The 17,230-nt window shown below is 45.3% G+C and overlaps 1 protein-coding gene across 1 annotated transcript in view; it reads right to left on the bottom strand.

Annotated features, from left to right (window-relative positions):
• Positions 1 to 3,726: 3,726 nt before the first annotated feature.
• PWWP3A (PWWP domain containing 3A, DNA repair factor) overlaps positions 3,727 to 17,230 on the bottom strand; it is a 41,783-nt gene continuing 28,279 nt past the window's right edge. The window contains exons 9-14 of the mRNA XM_081324278.1: positions 17,011 to 17,071; positions 16,392 to 16,467; positions 13,573 to 13,623; positions 11,588 to 12,015; positions 10,936 to 11,024; positions 3,727 to 5,288 (exon numbers count right to left, since the gene is read on the bottom strand). Coding sequence (XP_081180404.1) covers positions 5,213 to 5,288; positions 10,936 to 11,024; positions 11,588 to 12,015; positions 13,573 to 13,623; positions 16,392 to 16,467; positions 17,011 to 17,071 — 781 coding nt within the window. The 3' untranslated portion in view covers positions 3,727 to 5,212. The remainder of the gene's footprint in view (positions 5,289 to 10,935; positions 11,025 to 11,587; positions 12,016 to 13,572; positions 13,624 to 16,391; positions 16,468 to 17,010; positions 17,072 to 17,230) is intronic.

Raw genomic sequence — 17,230 nt, 5'->3', positions numbered from 1 at the left:
GACTTGCTTCGCGTTCCTGAAAGAGCAGAGAGCTTACTCCGCTGCGCCCCCTGGCGGATGCGAAGAGAACATTCTCCGCGTGCCTCTAATGCAGGGGGTCTTCAAAACTTGGCTCTTTTATGACTTGTGGACTTCAACTCCCAGAATTCCTCAGCCAGGCATGCTGGCTGAGGAATTCTGGGAGTTGAAGTCCACAAGTCATAAAAGGGCCAAGTTTGAAGACTCCTGCTCTAATGCTCTTGTCCCGAAGGCGCTTTTTCACGAGGCAACTGGACTTTCTTGTTTTTCCTTTGAAGACGTTTCGCTTCTCTTCCCAGAAGCGTCTTCGGCTCTGACTGGGTGGCGGGGAATGGAAGGATTTGTATTCCTGGCAGACAGCTGGTCATTTGCATTCTTTTAGAAACTAAATGACCAGCAATTTTCTAAAAAAAAAAATTTTTTTTAGAAATGCAAATGACCAGCTGTCAAGAGAATGGATTTTTCTCTTCTATCCTTGCTCCTCTTGTGACGCCATTGCGGCCATCTTGGCTAGGGGCAGAAACCTTGTTGCCCTCCCAGCATCCCTGCTTAAACCCGTTCGTTTCTTTTCTCTTTCATTTTTGCCCAGAAAAGTGGTTGCAGTCCCTGGAAAGGAAAAAATCTACAAGTTTGCGGGGCATTTTAAAAATGAACAGGGGAAAAAAATAAAAGAGAAACGCTTGCGTCCCTGGGTGGGCTCGAACCACCAACCTTTCGGTTAACAGCCGAACGCGCTAACCGATTGCGCCACAGAGACCAAGCTTCTCTTAAGCCTTCTGCCACGTCTCTTAAGGAGGAAGATGCAATATTGGACGCTGAACAAGAATGCAAAGATAGAGGAATAGAAAAATAAAGTGTGCCTTTAGGACATCTTCCTTCCTTCCTTCCTTCCTCCTCACCCCCTTCCTATCTCATGTACATGACTCTGGGCAGCTTACAGTTAGAATAAAAACTCATAAAAACAACCAGAATTAAAAACAAGAGAACTAACATTAAAATAGTTGCTGAGAACTTTGTCATTTATTTGCTAAATATATCTCTGGCATATCTTTAAAGCAACTTACAAGGGGATCTCCACAACAATCCTTTGAGGTAGGGTAGGGTGAGTCTCTGGGATTTCAACCGTTACTACTACTACTACTACTACTACTACTGCTAGTACTACTACTACTACTACTAATAATAATAATAATAATAAATAATAATAATAATAAAATAATAATAATAATAATAATAATAATAATAATAATAATAATAATAATAATAATAATAATAATAATAATAATAATAATAATAATAATGTGCAGTGATCAGGCTTTGTGCTGCCCCCAAAATGGATATGTGGCCTCTGGTTTAAGAAGTTTCCAGTCATTTCTTTGAACACCCATTGGGTCCGAGTTGGACTCCAGTCGGGCTGGTCCTACAGAGTAAACCAGGGGTCTTCAAACTTGACCCTTTTATGACTTGTGGACTTCAACTCCCAGAATTCCTCAGCCAGCAGCTGAGGAATTCTGGGAGTTGAAGTCCACAAGTCATAAAAGGGCCAAGTTTGAAGACCCCTGGAGCAGACTAAAACAGCCTTTCCAAATCTCAGCAACTTGTAACATGTGTGAACTTCAATTCCCAGAATGGATGTCAACCTAGCAGGCTGGCTGGAGAACTCTGTGAGTTGAAGTCGATGTATCTTAAAAGTTATAGAGAGGTTGAGAAACAGCAGGTCTTGTGATGTTATCTTGGGAGGACTTGGAGCTTGTTAGTCTTGAGGAAGTGGAGAGATTCTTGGAACTGTCGGGGCGAACACACACAAAAACACACACATTTTGGCCTACAAGGAGTTGAGTGAAAAGGTGGATCGATTAAGTATTATGTGTATCCTTTAAAAAGTGGTTTTACCACCTCCGAAATTAAGAGTGGTCCATTCCCTCCTCAGGAAGCCTTCACTGAGTCCAAATGAATCGCACAATTGTCCTTTTTAGGGAAAGTTGAAAAAGGTGTTGGTTTGCAACTTTAAAGGTCCTGGAGAAAATGGAGTAGTCCTTGACTTACAACCACAATTGAGCCCAAATTTCTGTTGCGGAGAGACAGTTAAGTGACTTTTGCCTCTTTTTTATAGCCTTTTTGCCAGTCGTTCAGTTAGTTAGGGGAATCTGGCTTCCCCCATTGACTTTGCTCGTCAGAATGGGATCTCACGACCCCAGGACACTGCAACTGTCATAAATATGAACCAGGTGCCATGCGCCTGAATTTGGATCCGGTGACCATGGGGAAGGGGTGCAAGGTTTTAAGTGTAGAAAATGGTAAAAAAAAAAGTCACTTCTTTCAGTGCGGTTGTAACTTCAGTCACTAAACAAAGTGTTGTAGGTCGAGGAGCTCCTGTACCTGGATTGCAATTCCTAACAGGTCATAGTATGAAGAACAACTTTGTTAAATTACCTTTGGCAGGTCTGGGATGTGAAATGCATCCATCCTGGTCCTTCTGGGCCTCTTGGTGGGTCTTTGATACCATCTGCCACAGGTCAGTGGGAGGAATGGGCCTGTACTGGTTCTCTCCCCCCTCCCCCCGTCCTTTGTCCAGTGTTAGTTTCAGTTGGTTTTCGGGGCGGAGTGGTCTAACCTTTTAGTGTGGGGGGGGGAAGCTTTGAGTCACTGTTGAACTCTGTTTGGACTTCCCCCAGCAGGGGTAGGCAACCTCAGCCCTTTTAAGACTCGTGGACTTCAACTCCCAGAATTCCTGAGCCAGCCACGCTGAGGGGAAAGGGAGAGGTTTCCAAGCTGAGCCATGCTGGCTCAGGAATTCTGGGAGTTGAAGTCCACGAGTCATAGAAGAGCCAAGGTTGCCTACTCTTCCGTTAGGGTTAAGGCTATTATGACAGATGCCTCCTCTGCGGCTCTTCCTCCTCTTTCCAAGGTCGTTCCCACAGACCTTTACAACAGAAGCCGACTCCCTCAACCAATTCCCAGCTAATTATTAAGAGAAAATTTTCTGGTTCAACTTATGACCACAGTTGGGACCAGTATGTTGGGGGGGGGCGCTAAGCAAGGCGGTTGTTAAAATGAGTCATATCTGATCTTTTTACTTTTCTCCCCTGGTTAAGTGCAGCTGCGGTTGTTAACTGAACCGTGTGGTCGTTAAGCAAACCTGGCTTCCAATAGTGATTTTGCCTGTCAGAAACCGGTTGGGAAAGTCACAAATGGCGATCTTATGACCTCAGGATGCTGCCACAACCGTTATAAATACATGTCTGTTGCCAAGCGCCTGAATTTTGAACTTGTGACCGTGCAGCTGTCCTAAGTCAGTAATCCCCACCCTTTGTGGCTTGGTGGCCCTGATGAGCGGGGTGGGGTGGAGGGGAATTGGGCCGCACATGTGGTGGGCCAGCACGCACATGTACACAGCTGGACCTGTACAAGCAGCGGGCTGGTGCGCCCCAGCCTGCCGCTTGCGCAAGCTGAGCTGTGTCCCCGCACGTGCGCACTCCAGCCAGCCACTCGCACAGCCCAATTCCAAATAGGTCACGGCCCAGTAGTGGGCCGTGGACCAGGGGTTGGGGTCCCCTGTCCTAAGTGCAAGGGCCAATTGTTAAGTCCCTTTTTTTAATTTCCCCAGCATGGTTGTAATTTTGAACAGTCGTTAAATGAATTATAAGTCGAGGCCTATCAGTACTTCTGAGGCCTGAGAAGACACGACACTACAATGCGAAGCACTGAAAGCTATTTTTATTTTCATTTTTTTTCCAAAATTATAAAACATGAAAGTTGCAGAGTAGGGATGTCATAAGGAATGTCTGTACAGTCAATAAAAATGGAGACTATTGAATGTCATCTGCATTTATCTTCTCCCCCTCTCCCGCCCGCTCCAAAAGTGATCCAGAATTACAAAATACTGTACGGTAGGATAAGTGTAGTATTGCAGAATGTCTTGGCTGATGATGTAAGCAGATTTATAAAAATGAAAAGCAATTGATTTTAGACAACAGTATTGTTTAAAACAGGGTTGGGGAAATATGGCCCGTTTATGACTTGTGGACTTCAACTCCCAGAATTCCTGAGCCAGCCATGATGAGGAGAAAGGGAGAGGTTTCCATGCTGAGCCATGCTGGCTCAGGAACTCTGGGAGTTGAAGTCCACAAGTCATAAAAGAGGCATAGTTCCCCACATCTGGTAAACAATATTGTATTTTTAAAATGTGCAATTCAGAATTAGGAATTATGCAAAACATATAAAATCAGAAAAGGCCACTCCAACCATTACTCAATACTCCAAGCTTGAAATGAGGTTTTCTGAGGTCAGAAAATTATCAGAACAAGTGTTCCATGGCGAAACAGCTATTCTGAGCTCAAAATAAGTTTTTCATTAACTTAAAACTGAGCGTTCTAGGCTCGAAAACATTTGAATTGAAAACATTGTCTAAGTTGTTTTCTCCATGCTTCAAAAATGAATCGTAAGGTCCTCAGAGGTGGTTGAATGCAGCAACTTCCTGCTGCTCATTAAAGCAACACATTCCCCACCCCACCCAAGCCTGAAACACATGACATCTTTTAAGAGTTGCATTACAGTGTGGCTGATGTAATGAACCAACTCATAAAAGGAAACCTATCTTTTTCAGGCTTCTGTAGGCGGCTTTAAAAAGGATGCAGCTGCTTTAATGAGTAGTAAAGAGTGGCTGCCCTCGCCCACGTTGCAAAGCACTTCTGAATAAGTCTGGAAGTGTGTTTGTCCCTACAACTTAGCATCAGCACAGACTCAATGAATCTCAACCATCCCCCCAATTACTTAAGAACAGAAGAGAGAAGAGTTTGCAATACATACATGCATGTTGCTTCTGGCTAAATAGGTATGAGAGCCATTTCAAACATTGTCCGGAGTCAACAGTGGGCTCAAATCACAATCAAGTCTATAAGGAGCTGATACTTATTAATATAATTTTAAGATGTGTTTTAAATCGGAGGCAGCTTCTTCTTATGTAGCTGAGATTTGTTTCGAGAGACCAAACAAAATTCATTTTCTTCTAAATGAATGGAGACGGAGGAAACAGCAGGCATACCTACCTATTCCTCCCATTTCATAGATATCTCTTTCATATACATCTATATAAAAAAATAAATTTAATATTCTGTACAAAACCACGGAATTTAATCTCCCTTACAGGACCCGGTACATAAATGGATGGAAAAAGAGCTTCAGAGTTTATTTTCTACAGATGGCTTCTTGCTTTCTTGGCACAATTTTGCTTCTCCTCTTGAATTTCTTTTTCAAATTCTTCTCTTTCCCTGAAGGATTTAAAAAAAAGTTGCAAGCAAACAAAACAAACCTCTAGCAATGGGGAGGCTGAAACCCTGAGATTTTGTTCCTTTTTTCTTTTTAAAGAATAGAACTCAAGACCAACTGTGTTCCCTTCAGCCATAAATGCTGAACTTCACATTTTATTTGTGAGGGGGAAAAAGTATTTGATCCCCTGCTGATTTTGTACGTTTGCTCACTGACAGAGAAATGATCAGTCTACAAATTTTAATGGTAGGTTTACTTTAACAGTGAGAGACAGAATAACAACCACAAAAAATAATAATCCAGAAAAACGCATTACAAGAGAGTTATAAATTGATTTGCATTTTAATGAGTGAATTAAGTATGTGAGCCCTTTGCAAAACATGACTTAGTACTTGATGGTAAAACCCTTGCGGGCAATCACAGAGGTCAGACGTTTCTTGTAGTTGGCCACCAGGTTTGCACACAACTCAGGAGGGATTTTGTCCTACTCCTCTTTGCAGATCCTCTCCAAGTCATTAAAGTTTCGAGGCTGACGTTTGGCAGCTCGAACCTTCAGCTCCCTCCACAGATTTTCTAGCAGACATGTCAAACACAAGGCCCGGGGGCCGGATCCGGCCCGCGAAGTGGTTTCATGTGGCCCGCAAAGCCATCCTGGAAACAGTGAGGGAACGGCCCCCGCTGCCTTGGCCCTAGCCCAGAGACCCTCCTTCTGCCAGAGACCCTCAGATCTGTCCCACTCCTGCCCAGGCCCCCATAGGCCCCCTTGATGCGAACGATGTAGAGCTGGCCACGCCCACCCAGTAAGCCATATGCACTCTAGCCATGCCCACCCAGTAGGCCACGCCCACCCAGCCCCTTGAGGGCAATCTCACTGCTGATGCGGCCCTCAATGAAATTGAGTTTGACACCCCTAGGTCACTCCAGGACCTTAATGTGCTTCTTCTTGAGCCACTCCTTTGTTGCCTTGGCCATGTGTTTTGGGTCATTGCCATCCACGGCCCATTTTCAATGCCCTGGCTGAGGGAAGGAGGTTCTCGCCCAAGATTTGACGGTACCTGGCCCCATCCACCGTCCCTTTGACGCGGTGAAGTTGTCCTGTCCCCTTAGCAGAAAAAACACCCCCAAAGCATAATGTTTCCACCTCCATGTTTGACGGTAGAGATGGCATTCTTGGGGTCACAGGCACCATTCCTCCTCCTCCTAACACGGCGAGTTGATGCCAAAGAGCTAGATTTTGGCCTCCTCTGACCACAACACTTTCACCCAGTTCTCCTCTGAATCATTCAGATGTTCATTAGCAAACTTCAGACGAGCCTGTGCATGTGCTTTCTTGAGCAGGAGGACCTTGTGGGTGCTGCAGGATTTCAGTCCTTCACGGCGGAGTGTGTTACCAATTGTTTTCTTGGCGACTTTGGTCCCAGCTGCCCTGAAATCATTGACAAGATCCTCCCATGTAGTTCTGGGCTGATTCCTCACCGTTCTCATGATCACTGCAACTCCACGAGGTGAGATCTTGCATGGAGCCCCAGGCCGAGGGAGATTGACAGTTATTTTGTGTTTCTTCCATTGGCAAATAATCGCACCAACTGCTGTCATCTTCTCACCCAGCTGCTTGGCGATAGTCTTGTAGCCCTTTCCAGCCTTGTGTAGGTCTACAATCTTGTCCCTGACATCCTTGGATAGCTCTTTGGTCTTGGCCATGGTGGAGAGTTTGGAATCTGATTGATTGATTGATTGCTTCTGTGGACCGGTGTCTCTTACAAGTAACAAACTGAGATTAGGAGCACTCCTTTTAAAAGAGTGCTCCTAATCTCAGCTTGTTACCTGGTGCACCAGTTGCGACCCTATCTGGACCGGGATGCCTTGCGTACAGTCACTCATGCGCTCGTGACCTCTTGTCTAGACTACTGTAATGCTCTCTACATGGGGCTGCCCTTGAAGACCACTCGGAGGCTCCAACTGGTGCAGAATGCAGCCGCGCGAGTTGTGCTGGGAGTCTCCCGATACTCCCATGTTACACCTTTGCTCCGTGAGCTGCATTGGCTGCCGGTTGTCCTCCGGGTGAGATTCAAGGTGTTGGTAATGACTTACAAAGCCCTACATGGCATGGGTCCGGATTACCTGCGGCAACACCTGCGGCCGGCGTCAACTTCCCTCCGTCCAGTGCGCTCCCACAGAGAGGGCCTCCTCAGGGTGCCTCCGATCAAAGAATGTCAATTGGTTGCCCCCAGGGGGAGGGCATTCTCTGTGGGCGCGCCAGACCTGTGGAACCGCTTGCCGGTTGAGCTCCGGATGGCCCCCGACCTTCGCTCCTTCCGGCGCGATCTAAAAACTTATTTATTCGAGCAATCTGACCTGGTTTGATGGGTTAGGGTTGGGGTTTTAATATGTCTTTTAATTACTGTTTTAAAATTGGGCATAATATTTAATTGCTTTTTAACTTTTGTATTCCGTTCTTATATTTATTGCCCTGTACACCGCCCTGAGTCCTTCGGGAGAAGGGCGGTATAAAAAATATAATAAATAAAAAAATAATAATAAAAGACACCTGGGAGCCAGAAATCTTACCGACTGATAGGGGATCGAATACTTATTTCACTCATTAAAATGCAAATCAATTTATAACTTTTTTGAAATGGGTTTTTCTGGAATTTTTTTTTGTGGTTGTTATTCTGTCTCTCAATGTTAAAGTAAACCTACCATTAAAATTTTAGACTGATCATTTCTTTGTCAATGAGCAAATGTACAAAATCAGCAGGGGATCAAATACATCCCCCCCCCACTGTACATTGTCAACAATATGATACAAGAAGTCCTCAACTTACGACCACATTTGGGACCAGAATATCTGTTGCTGATCAGAGTGGTTATTAAATGAGTCACGCTCAATTTCGCAACCTTTTTGCCACTGTTGTGAAGGAAACCGCCTGCAGTTGTTAAAGCAAATCATGTGGTGGTTATGCGAATCATGTAGTCATTAAATGAATCCGGCTTTCCCCCCCCACCAACTGCTTGTCAGAAGCGGTCTGGGAGGTTAAAAATGGCAGCCACGTGGCCTCAGGACGTTGCAGCCACCGTGAATACATGCCAGTTGCCAAGTGCTTGAATTTGGATCAAGTTACCATAGAGATGGTGCGCTGGTCATAAGTGGGAGAACTGGTTGTAAGCCAATGTTTTTTTCAGTGGCACTGTAACTTCAAACAGTCACGAACCAAATAGTTGCAAGCAAATAAAACCTGTAGTTTTATTCTTGTTCCAAATATGTTTCTGAAATGGCCAAATATTTTTTTTATGCAGCAGGGTAGCTTCTTATGGCAGTTTATTAAATCAGTGCGATAAATCCGGCTTCCCCATTGACTTTGCTTGTCAGAAGGTCGCAAAAGGCGATCACACGATCCCGGGACATGCTACTGTCATAAATATGAGTCAGTTTGCCAAGGGTCTAGAATTTTGATCACGTGACCACGGGGATGCCATAAAGGTAAAGGTAAAGGTTCCCCCGCACATGCGTGCTAGTCGTTTCCGACTCTAGGGGCCGGTGCTCATCTCCGTTTCAAAGCCGAAGAGCCAGCGCTTGTCTGAGGACGTCTCCGTGGTCATGTGGCCGGCATGACTAGACGCCAAAGGCGCACGGAACGCTGTTACCTTCCCACCGTAGTGGTCCCTATTTTTCTACTCGCATTTTTACGTGCTTTCAAACTGCTAGGTTGGCAGAAGCTGGGACGAGTAACAGACGCTCACTCTGTTACGCGGCACTCGGGATTCGACCCGCCAAACTGCCTTCTGATCGACAAGCTCAGCATCCTAACCCACTGAGCCACCGCGTCCCTAGGGGATGCCATAGTGGTCATTAAGTATGAAAAATGGCCATAAGTCACTTTTTTCAGTCCTGTTGTAACATTTAAAGGTCACTAAAGGAACTGTTGTAAGTTGAGGACTACCTGTAGTGTACTGGCTTGGAGGCACTCCTTTTTGGTGGCAGCCTTTGCTCTCAAAGAGGCGGCCTCTCTAATTACTGTTGGCCCTTCGCTAGATCAGGAGTCCTCAACCGTGGCAACTTTAAGACTTGTGGACTTCAACTCCCAGAATTCCTCAGCTTTGCTGGCTGAGGAATTCTGGGAGTTGAAGTCTACAAGTCTTAAAGCTGCCATGGTTGAGGACCCCTGCGCTAGATGGTTGGACCAAGTTTGTTTTTGAAATCTTAGCGGGAAGGCTGGGTTTGATTGGCATTTTTTGTGAGTCTGAGATTTGTGGGTGGATAATAAAAATAAAAATAATAGTAGTATCAGTAGTATCAATAATAATAATAATAATAATAATAATAATAATAATAATAATAATAATAATAATAATAATAATAATAATAATAATAAAGTTTGAAGGGACCTTGGAGGTCTTCTAGTCCAACCCCTGCTCAAGAAGGAAACCCTATACCATTTCAGACAAATGTCTGTCCAATCTCTTCTTAAAAACTTCCAGTGTTGGAGCATTCACAGCTTCTGGAGGCAGGTTGTTCCACTGATTAATTGTTCTAACTGCCAGGGAATTTCTCCTTAGTTCTAGGTTGCTTCTCTCTTTGGTTAGTTTCCATCCGTTGCTTCTTGTCCTGCCTTCAGGTGCTTTGGAGAATAGCTTGACTCCCTCTTCTTTGGGTCAGCCCCTGAGATACTAGAAGACTGCTATCCTGTCACCCCTAGTCCTTCTCTTCATTAAACTAGACATACCCAATTCCAGCAACCATTCCTTATATGTTTTAGCCTCCAGCCCCCTGATCATCTTTGTTGCTCTTCTCTGGACTCTTTCTAGAGTCTCAACATCTTTTTTACATCGTGGTGACCAAAACTGGATGCAGTATTCTAAGTGTCGCATTCCCAAGGCGTTGTAAAGTGGTATTAACACTTCACATGATCTTGATTCTATCCCTGTTAATGCAGCCTAGCATTATGTTGGCTTTTTTGGCAGCTGCAGCACACGGCTGGCTCACATTTGTCCACTAGGACTCCGAGATCCATCTCACAGTTACGACTGTTGAGCAAGGTACCACCTACACTGTACCTGGGCATTTGTTTTTTCTTGCCTAAATGTAGAACCTTACTTTTTTCACCACTGAATTTCATTGTTAGATAGCGCCAATGCACTTCATATATGTCCAGAATCTACTGATGTGGGTGAGAGGCATAAAAATATATATCTAGGAGAGGCAGTTTGGTGCAGTGGTTAAGGAAGCAGTCTACAAACTCAGAAGCAAAGAGTTCTAATTCTGCCTTAGGTACAAAGACAGCTGGGGGACATTTTGGCCAATGTCAGACCTAAGAGCAAGCAATGGCAAACCACTGGCAAACCTGAGATGGAAGGAAGGAAGGAAGGAAGGAAGGAAGGAAGGAAGGAAGGAAGGAAAGAAGGAAGGAAGATTCACAAACACAAACACACAAAGACATAATTCCAGAATTCCTGGCAACCATCTTCGTACTGTTTGGAAATTCTGGGAATGGCAATCCCAACACGTCTAGAAGTACCAGGTGTGGGATAACTGGAAAACAATGTCACCACTGCAGAACGTGACAGGCACACAAGAGACTATGTGAGGTAAGCAGACTGATTGTATGAGGTAGGCAGACTTATATATGGGATGGAGGTCTGAGCAGATACCTTTTGCTCACTGGAGGTCCGTTGATGTATTTTTCTTCTGCTGTCTTGTAGTCAATCTGATCCACAGCAGAAATTGCATAAATGATGGCCTGGAGACGAAAAGAAAAGGGCAGAGTTTAGAGCAGGGGTCCTCACGCTTGGCAACTTAAAGACCTGTGGACTTCAACTCCCAGAATTCCTCAGCCAGCTTTGCTGGCTGAGGAATTCTGAGAGTTGAAGTCCACAAGTCTTAAAAGTTGCCAAGGTTGGAGACCCCTGGTTTTAGAAGCAGTGTTTTTCAACCTTGGCCTTTTTAAGATGTATGGACTTCAGTTCCCAGAATTCCACACCTCTTAAAGTGGCCAAGGCTGAGAAACATTGGTTTAGAGGCCATTTGGTCAGCATGTTCTGAAAAAGGAGGAGGAGGGGGAGGAAGGAGGAGGAAGAGGAGGAGAAGGAGGGGGAGAAGGCTGCAACTTAGTTGCAGAAGAAAACACACTCCATTCATATTTCGGTGTCTCCAAGGATGGCTACGAAAAATTTCTACCTGAATCCTTGGAGAGCTGCAACATGCCAATCTAGTCAAATACAACCAGAGGGATTGACCTTCACACGGGGAATGACTCAGTACATAGTCTCTGCTTATCTTCCACATCCTCCACACTTCACTTACTTCTGGAAAAAGGACTTCAAGGACAAATTTGGCACTGTCTCTATTTTTAACTGGCAGCTTCTTGGCTCCAACTTCCCGATAAACTTTCTTTAAGTAGTTGAGCACAAGGTCTTGCTGATAATCATCCTCCAGGTAGGTCTCCAGGATCAAATACTGGGGCGTTTTAAGGGATTTCCTCAGCCAGCGCGACTGTTTTTGGCTCTTTAGGATGGAGCGAAGGTGCTCGTCAGCTCCTTTGGCTTTTACGATGAACTCCACGATCCGATTGTTGGCTCTGTCTCGGGCGGCTCGCGTCCGGTCAGGAAGAATTTTCTTAATTTGCTTTGGGGGGGTTATCTCAGCGAGAAGCTCCCCATTCTCCAGCACCTCCATCTCAGGGAAGCTCATCTGGGATAAAGTATGGAAGGATTCTTTTCGGACTGGAGAGCCTTGGAAAAGAGAAGCCAGGGTCTCTGCTCAGAGTTGGATCAACATCTAAAATAGGAGTCTCCCAACTTGGCAGCTTTCAGACTTGTGGACTTCAGCTCCCAGAATTCATGACTGGCCGGGGAGTTCTGGGGGTTGAAGTCCGCAAGTCTTAAAATTGCCAAGTTTGGAGATCCTGGTCTAAAAAGTTGCTAATCCCTATTTCTCTTCCTGTCACACAATCACAGGCAATCCTCGTCTTATAACCTGTCACTTAATGACTGTTCAAAGTTACAACAGACACATCCCCCCTCCCCAAATTACACATGACATTTCAAGTTATGACAGCTGCACACAAAACATACATCCTGCAGAATTTTAATAATAATAACAATAACAATAATAGTAAAATTGGAAGGGACCTTGGAGGTCATTTAGTCCAACCCACTGCTCAGGCAGGAAGCCCTGTCCAGGGGTAGGCAACCTTGGCTCTTTTATGACTTGTGGACTTCAACTCTTCAACGCCCTGTGCGTTCCCACAGAGAGGGCCTCCTCAGGGTGCCTCCGGTCAGAGAATGCTGGCTGGTGGCCCCCAGGGGGAGGGCCTTCTCTGTGGGCGCCCCGGCTTTATGGAACCAACTGCCGGTTGAGCTCCGGACGGCACGGGATCTTCGCTCCTTCCGGCGCGGGCTAAAGACCCATTTATTTGAACAAGCTGGCCTGGCCTGATGGGGGAACGTTAGGGTTTTAATGGGTTTTATATTGTGATTGTTTTAATTGGGCAATTATTTAATCCTTTTTTAACTTTTGTATTTCTATTTATATGCCCTGTTCACCGCCCTGAGTCCTCCGGGAGAAGGGCGGTATATAAATTTAATAAATAAATAAATAAATAAATAAACTCCCAGAATTCCTGAGCCAGCCATGCTGAGGGGAAAGGGAGAGGTTTCCACACTGAGCCATGCTGGCTCAGGAATTCTGGGAGCTGAAGTCCACGAGTCATAGAAGAGCCAAGGTTGCCTACCCCTGGCCTATACCATGTCAGACAAATGGCTGTAATTTTGTGCACTTGGTAACTCACCCATCTTTTATGGCTATTCGCAGGGTCCTATGGTCAAGTAACAAGGATTTCTGATACTTTTTTGCCAGTTTTCGGCAAAAGCACACCCACTGGGGAAAACTGGTTCCATCAACGACTGTGGCATCCATTCGAAGACCTTAATGTTTGCCACCATAAAAAGTGTAAAAAAATTGGGTCCGATCATGTGATACCTCAACTTACGACTGCAACAACTTAGGATCATAATTCCGGGGTCAATGATGGTCGTAAGTCAAGGACCATCTGTAACATAGCACACAGATAACATTCTCAGGATGGTGAGCATCAGAAGTTCAAAGACTGCCAATACATGGAAGTGCAGAAGGGCTGAGCGCCATTAGCAACATCAGAGCAGTTTTACAAGAGAAGGAATTCTAAGCTGGCCCTGTTCTCATTAAGCTGCTTTAATTTTGTTATCTAATGTAGACAGCCCTCTTCCAAAGATTGGAGCTTCTTAAGATACAAAATGAAGCTTACTCACTCATATCATCAGCACAGTATTCCAGGAAGGATCCCACAAAAGAATGGCAACCTAAGAATACAGGATGATGATGTTATCCATTCCGTCACGTCTGACTCTTGCCGATTCTGTGGTTTAGGTCTCCCCATAGTTTCAGATCTTGCACGGTTTGAGTTTTTCTATGCTCTGGCTGATGTCAGCTTTGATGCTGTCCAAGCACAGTGTTCTTTGACGGCCTGGTTGCCTTTTGCTGCTAACTCTTCCAAACATAATTGCTTTCTCCCATTAACTCCCCCATATGACATGGCCAAAATAGGTGAAATGTTTTGTGATTCCCCCCACCCCCAGTGACAAAGAGGATGAAAAATGCTCAAATTGGGGATGGATGACTGTGTGCAGAGGCAGCCCGACATTCTAAAACTGACGATCAAACTATAATTTTATTTACTATCACCCAAAGAGAAAATGATTGACTACAGGGCTGGACAATATGTCAAGGTATTGATTTAACAGCTAACCAGCTTATGTAATGTAAGATGTAATGTAATGGTGGCAATGACTCAGCAGGGTCTGTGTCTGTTTAAGAGCATTTATATAAAGGGAAGGCTCTGCTGATGTGTTCTCTCTCTTCCGTTTCCTGCTGTAACTGTGGTTTGTTGGATCCTGCTGTATTATCTCATGTATGTATATTGTTCCTGGTGTATGATATTGTAGATAGTGTAAGATAAACCACCATTTAATACAAACCACTGTTTACTGTGTTTACTCCTGGGTTATCTTAGCGCAATAAGACTGTGCACACTCTGACACAATATCACTTAAGTTCAATTAAAATGCAAATCAAATAAGACTTAGGTAAAGGTAAAGGTTCCCCCGCACATGCGTGCTAGTCGTTTCCAACTCTAGGGGCCGGTGCTCATCTCCGTTTCAAAGCCGAAGAGCCAGCGCTTGTCCGAGGACGTCTCCGTGGTCATGTGGCCGGCATGACTAGACGCCAAAGGCGCACGGAACGCTGTTACCTTCCAACTGTAGTGGTCCCTATTTTTCTACTTGCATTTTTACGAGCTTTCAAACTGCTAGGTTGGCAGAAGCTGGGACGAGTAACAGGCGCTCACTCTGCTACGTGGCACTCGGGATTCGACCCGCCAAACTGCCGACCTTCTGATCGACAAGCTCAGCGTCCTAACCCACTGGGCCACCGCGTCCCCTACTGGTCAAATAAGACTTACTATGTTATTATTAGATTTATATCCTATCTTAATCTTATCAGCTCAAAATATCTGAACATTTGCTCAGTGTTGACACAGGTAGTCCTTGACTTACAATTATTTGTTCAGTGACAGCTTGAAGTTACAACAGTGCTGAAAAACGTAACTTATGACCAGTCCTCGCACTGACAACCATTGCAGCATCCCTACAGTCATCTGATCAAACTGTGGTTGTTTGACAACCGGCCTGTATTTACAATCAGCTTCTGACAAGCAATGTCAGTGGGGGAAGCCAGATTCGTTGAATGGTTGTGTGATTCACTTAACAATTGAGGCAAAAAAATTTTTTTTCATAAAATCAGGTGTGATTCACTTCACCACCACCATGCTTAGCAACGAAAATTCTGATCCCAATTGGGGCTGTAAGTTGAAGACTACCTGTACTTGATCCCCTTCAAAGCAACTGCCTGAAAAAGTGATCTGGAAACTTGGGTCAGCGTCTTCTGCAAATGTCCCCAGATTACCTGAGAATAAATTTTTTTGTTAAACTGAAATTCAGGCCACAAATAGCAAAATTGCCCACATCTGCTGCAACGTGGTCCCGAAGGTAGGAAAATGCAGACCGATTCCTCTGGCTTTCAGTACAGGCAGGGAAGTCATCCCGCAGTTTCTGACCTGGAAGTTCCCTAACTTCATTCATCATTTTTTTCCATCCCTGCAACATGGACCATTGACTTATGACCAGTTGCTTAGTGACCGTTCAAAGTTCTGGAGGGACCTACCTACTTATTTATGGCCCAGATTCAAAATTCCGATGGCATCTCCCACTGCAGCCATGCAACCACACTTTGGGCATTGGGCAACCAGGCCAGGTTTATGGCTGTTTGCAGCACCCATGTGACTGGATTTTACGATAAATTTACCCTCAACTGGTGTTTTAATTCCACTTTTCAGCAAAACCATGCCTATAGCAACCCATTGGTTTGCTTAATGACCACTACAAAAACGCTTGTGAAATTGTGTCAGTCATGTGACCGACCTGCTTTATGACCTCAATGGGCAGCCTGTATTACAGTCATAAGTCGAGGACAATCTGCAGGTCTGCAAAGAAGAGTTAAAGGAGACGATGTGAGGGTAACAGAAGAAACTTACGACTCCAATTGAGCCCCCAAATTTCCATTGCTAAGCAAGGCAGTTGTCAAATGCCCCATTTTACAACCTTTTTTGCCACCGTCATTAAGCAAACCACTGCAAATGTTAGGTGAATCATGCGGTCGTTAAGTGAATCTGGCTTCCCCCATTGACTTTGGTTGTTGAAAGCCAGCTGGTTACAAACAGGGATCAAATGACCCCGGGACAGTGCAACTTTGTCATAAATACACGTCAGTTGCCAAGCGCCCGAATTCTGATCCCTTGACCATGGGGATGCTGCACCGGTTGTTAAGCGTTGTAACTTCGGTCGCTAAACGAATGGCTGTATGTCGAGGGCTGCCCGTTAAAGGTAGTTGGAGCACTGCAGCAGAATCTCCAGCTGAAAAATGCAGGAAAGAAGTCAACCAAGCTGCAAAAAGACCACCCACTCATAAATCTAGGATGCGAAATAAGAAAGCTCCTTGGGCCTTTGCGTCTTACCTACTCTGATTCTGTAATCCGCAATCAAGCTGATGCACCAGTTGAGTTCGTGGCTATAGTTCGCCCTGGCTTTCTCCTGCGAAGAAGAACAAGTTAGGCCCGTGGTGGCGAACCTATGGCACGCGTGCCACAAGTGGCACGTAGAGCCCTCTCTGTGGGCACGCGCACCATCGCCCCAGTTCTAGCCCTTCAGCTGGGTTTTATAAAACCTTTTCGCTTTAGGCCTCTGCCGCCGTGTGTAAAAAAAAAAAAAGGTTCAATCAATCAATCAATTTCAACCTCGCAGGAAAAAAAAAAGATCTCGCAAAGTTGGAATTGATTGAACTTTTTAGTCCCACCCAGTCTGTCGTTACCACCGCAGCCACGCCCACCCAATGGGCCACGCCCACCCAATGGGCCACGCCCACCCAATGGGCCACGCCCACCCAATGGGCCACGCCCACCCAATGGGCCACGCCCACCCGGCACCCGACGATACATAAGTGGGTTCTGAGTTGCAATTTGGGCACTCAGTTTCTAAAAGGTTCGCCATCACTTGAGTTAGGCAAACAGGCTCTGCTCAGAGGATAAGGGCCATGCGGGCTTCCCAGAGGAATTTCTTCCTGGAGGCTTTACTCACTATCAGCGCCTGTTTCTCTTGGCAGTCAAAGTGCTTTAGGTTTCTGAGGGAAGTAGAGAACCTGCATGGAGAAGGGAGAGAAAGCGACATCTTAGCCTGCCAGAAAAATGGTTTTTTTCAGGGGGCCCTCCGGTATCATTCCAGACCAGTGCCTCTTCGACCTTAACCGTCTTAAGAAGCCTGGACTTCCAGAATGTTGGAAGTTGGGGAATTCTGGGAG

Source organism: Vipera berus, assembly GCF_964194415.1.
Source record: "Vipera berus genome assembly, chromosome: 1".
Lineage (NCBI taxonomy): Eukaryota > Metazoa > Chordata > Lepidosauria > Squamata > Viperidae > Vipera > Vipera berus.
Note: the sequence above shows the minus strand (reverse complement) of the source record. Positions and strands in the feature narration are given on the sequence as shown.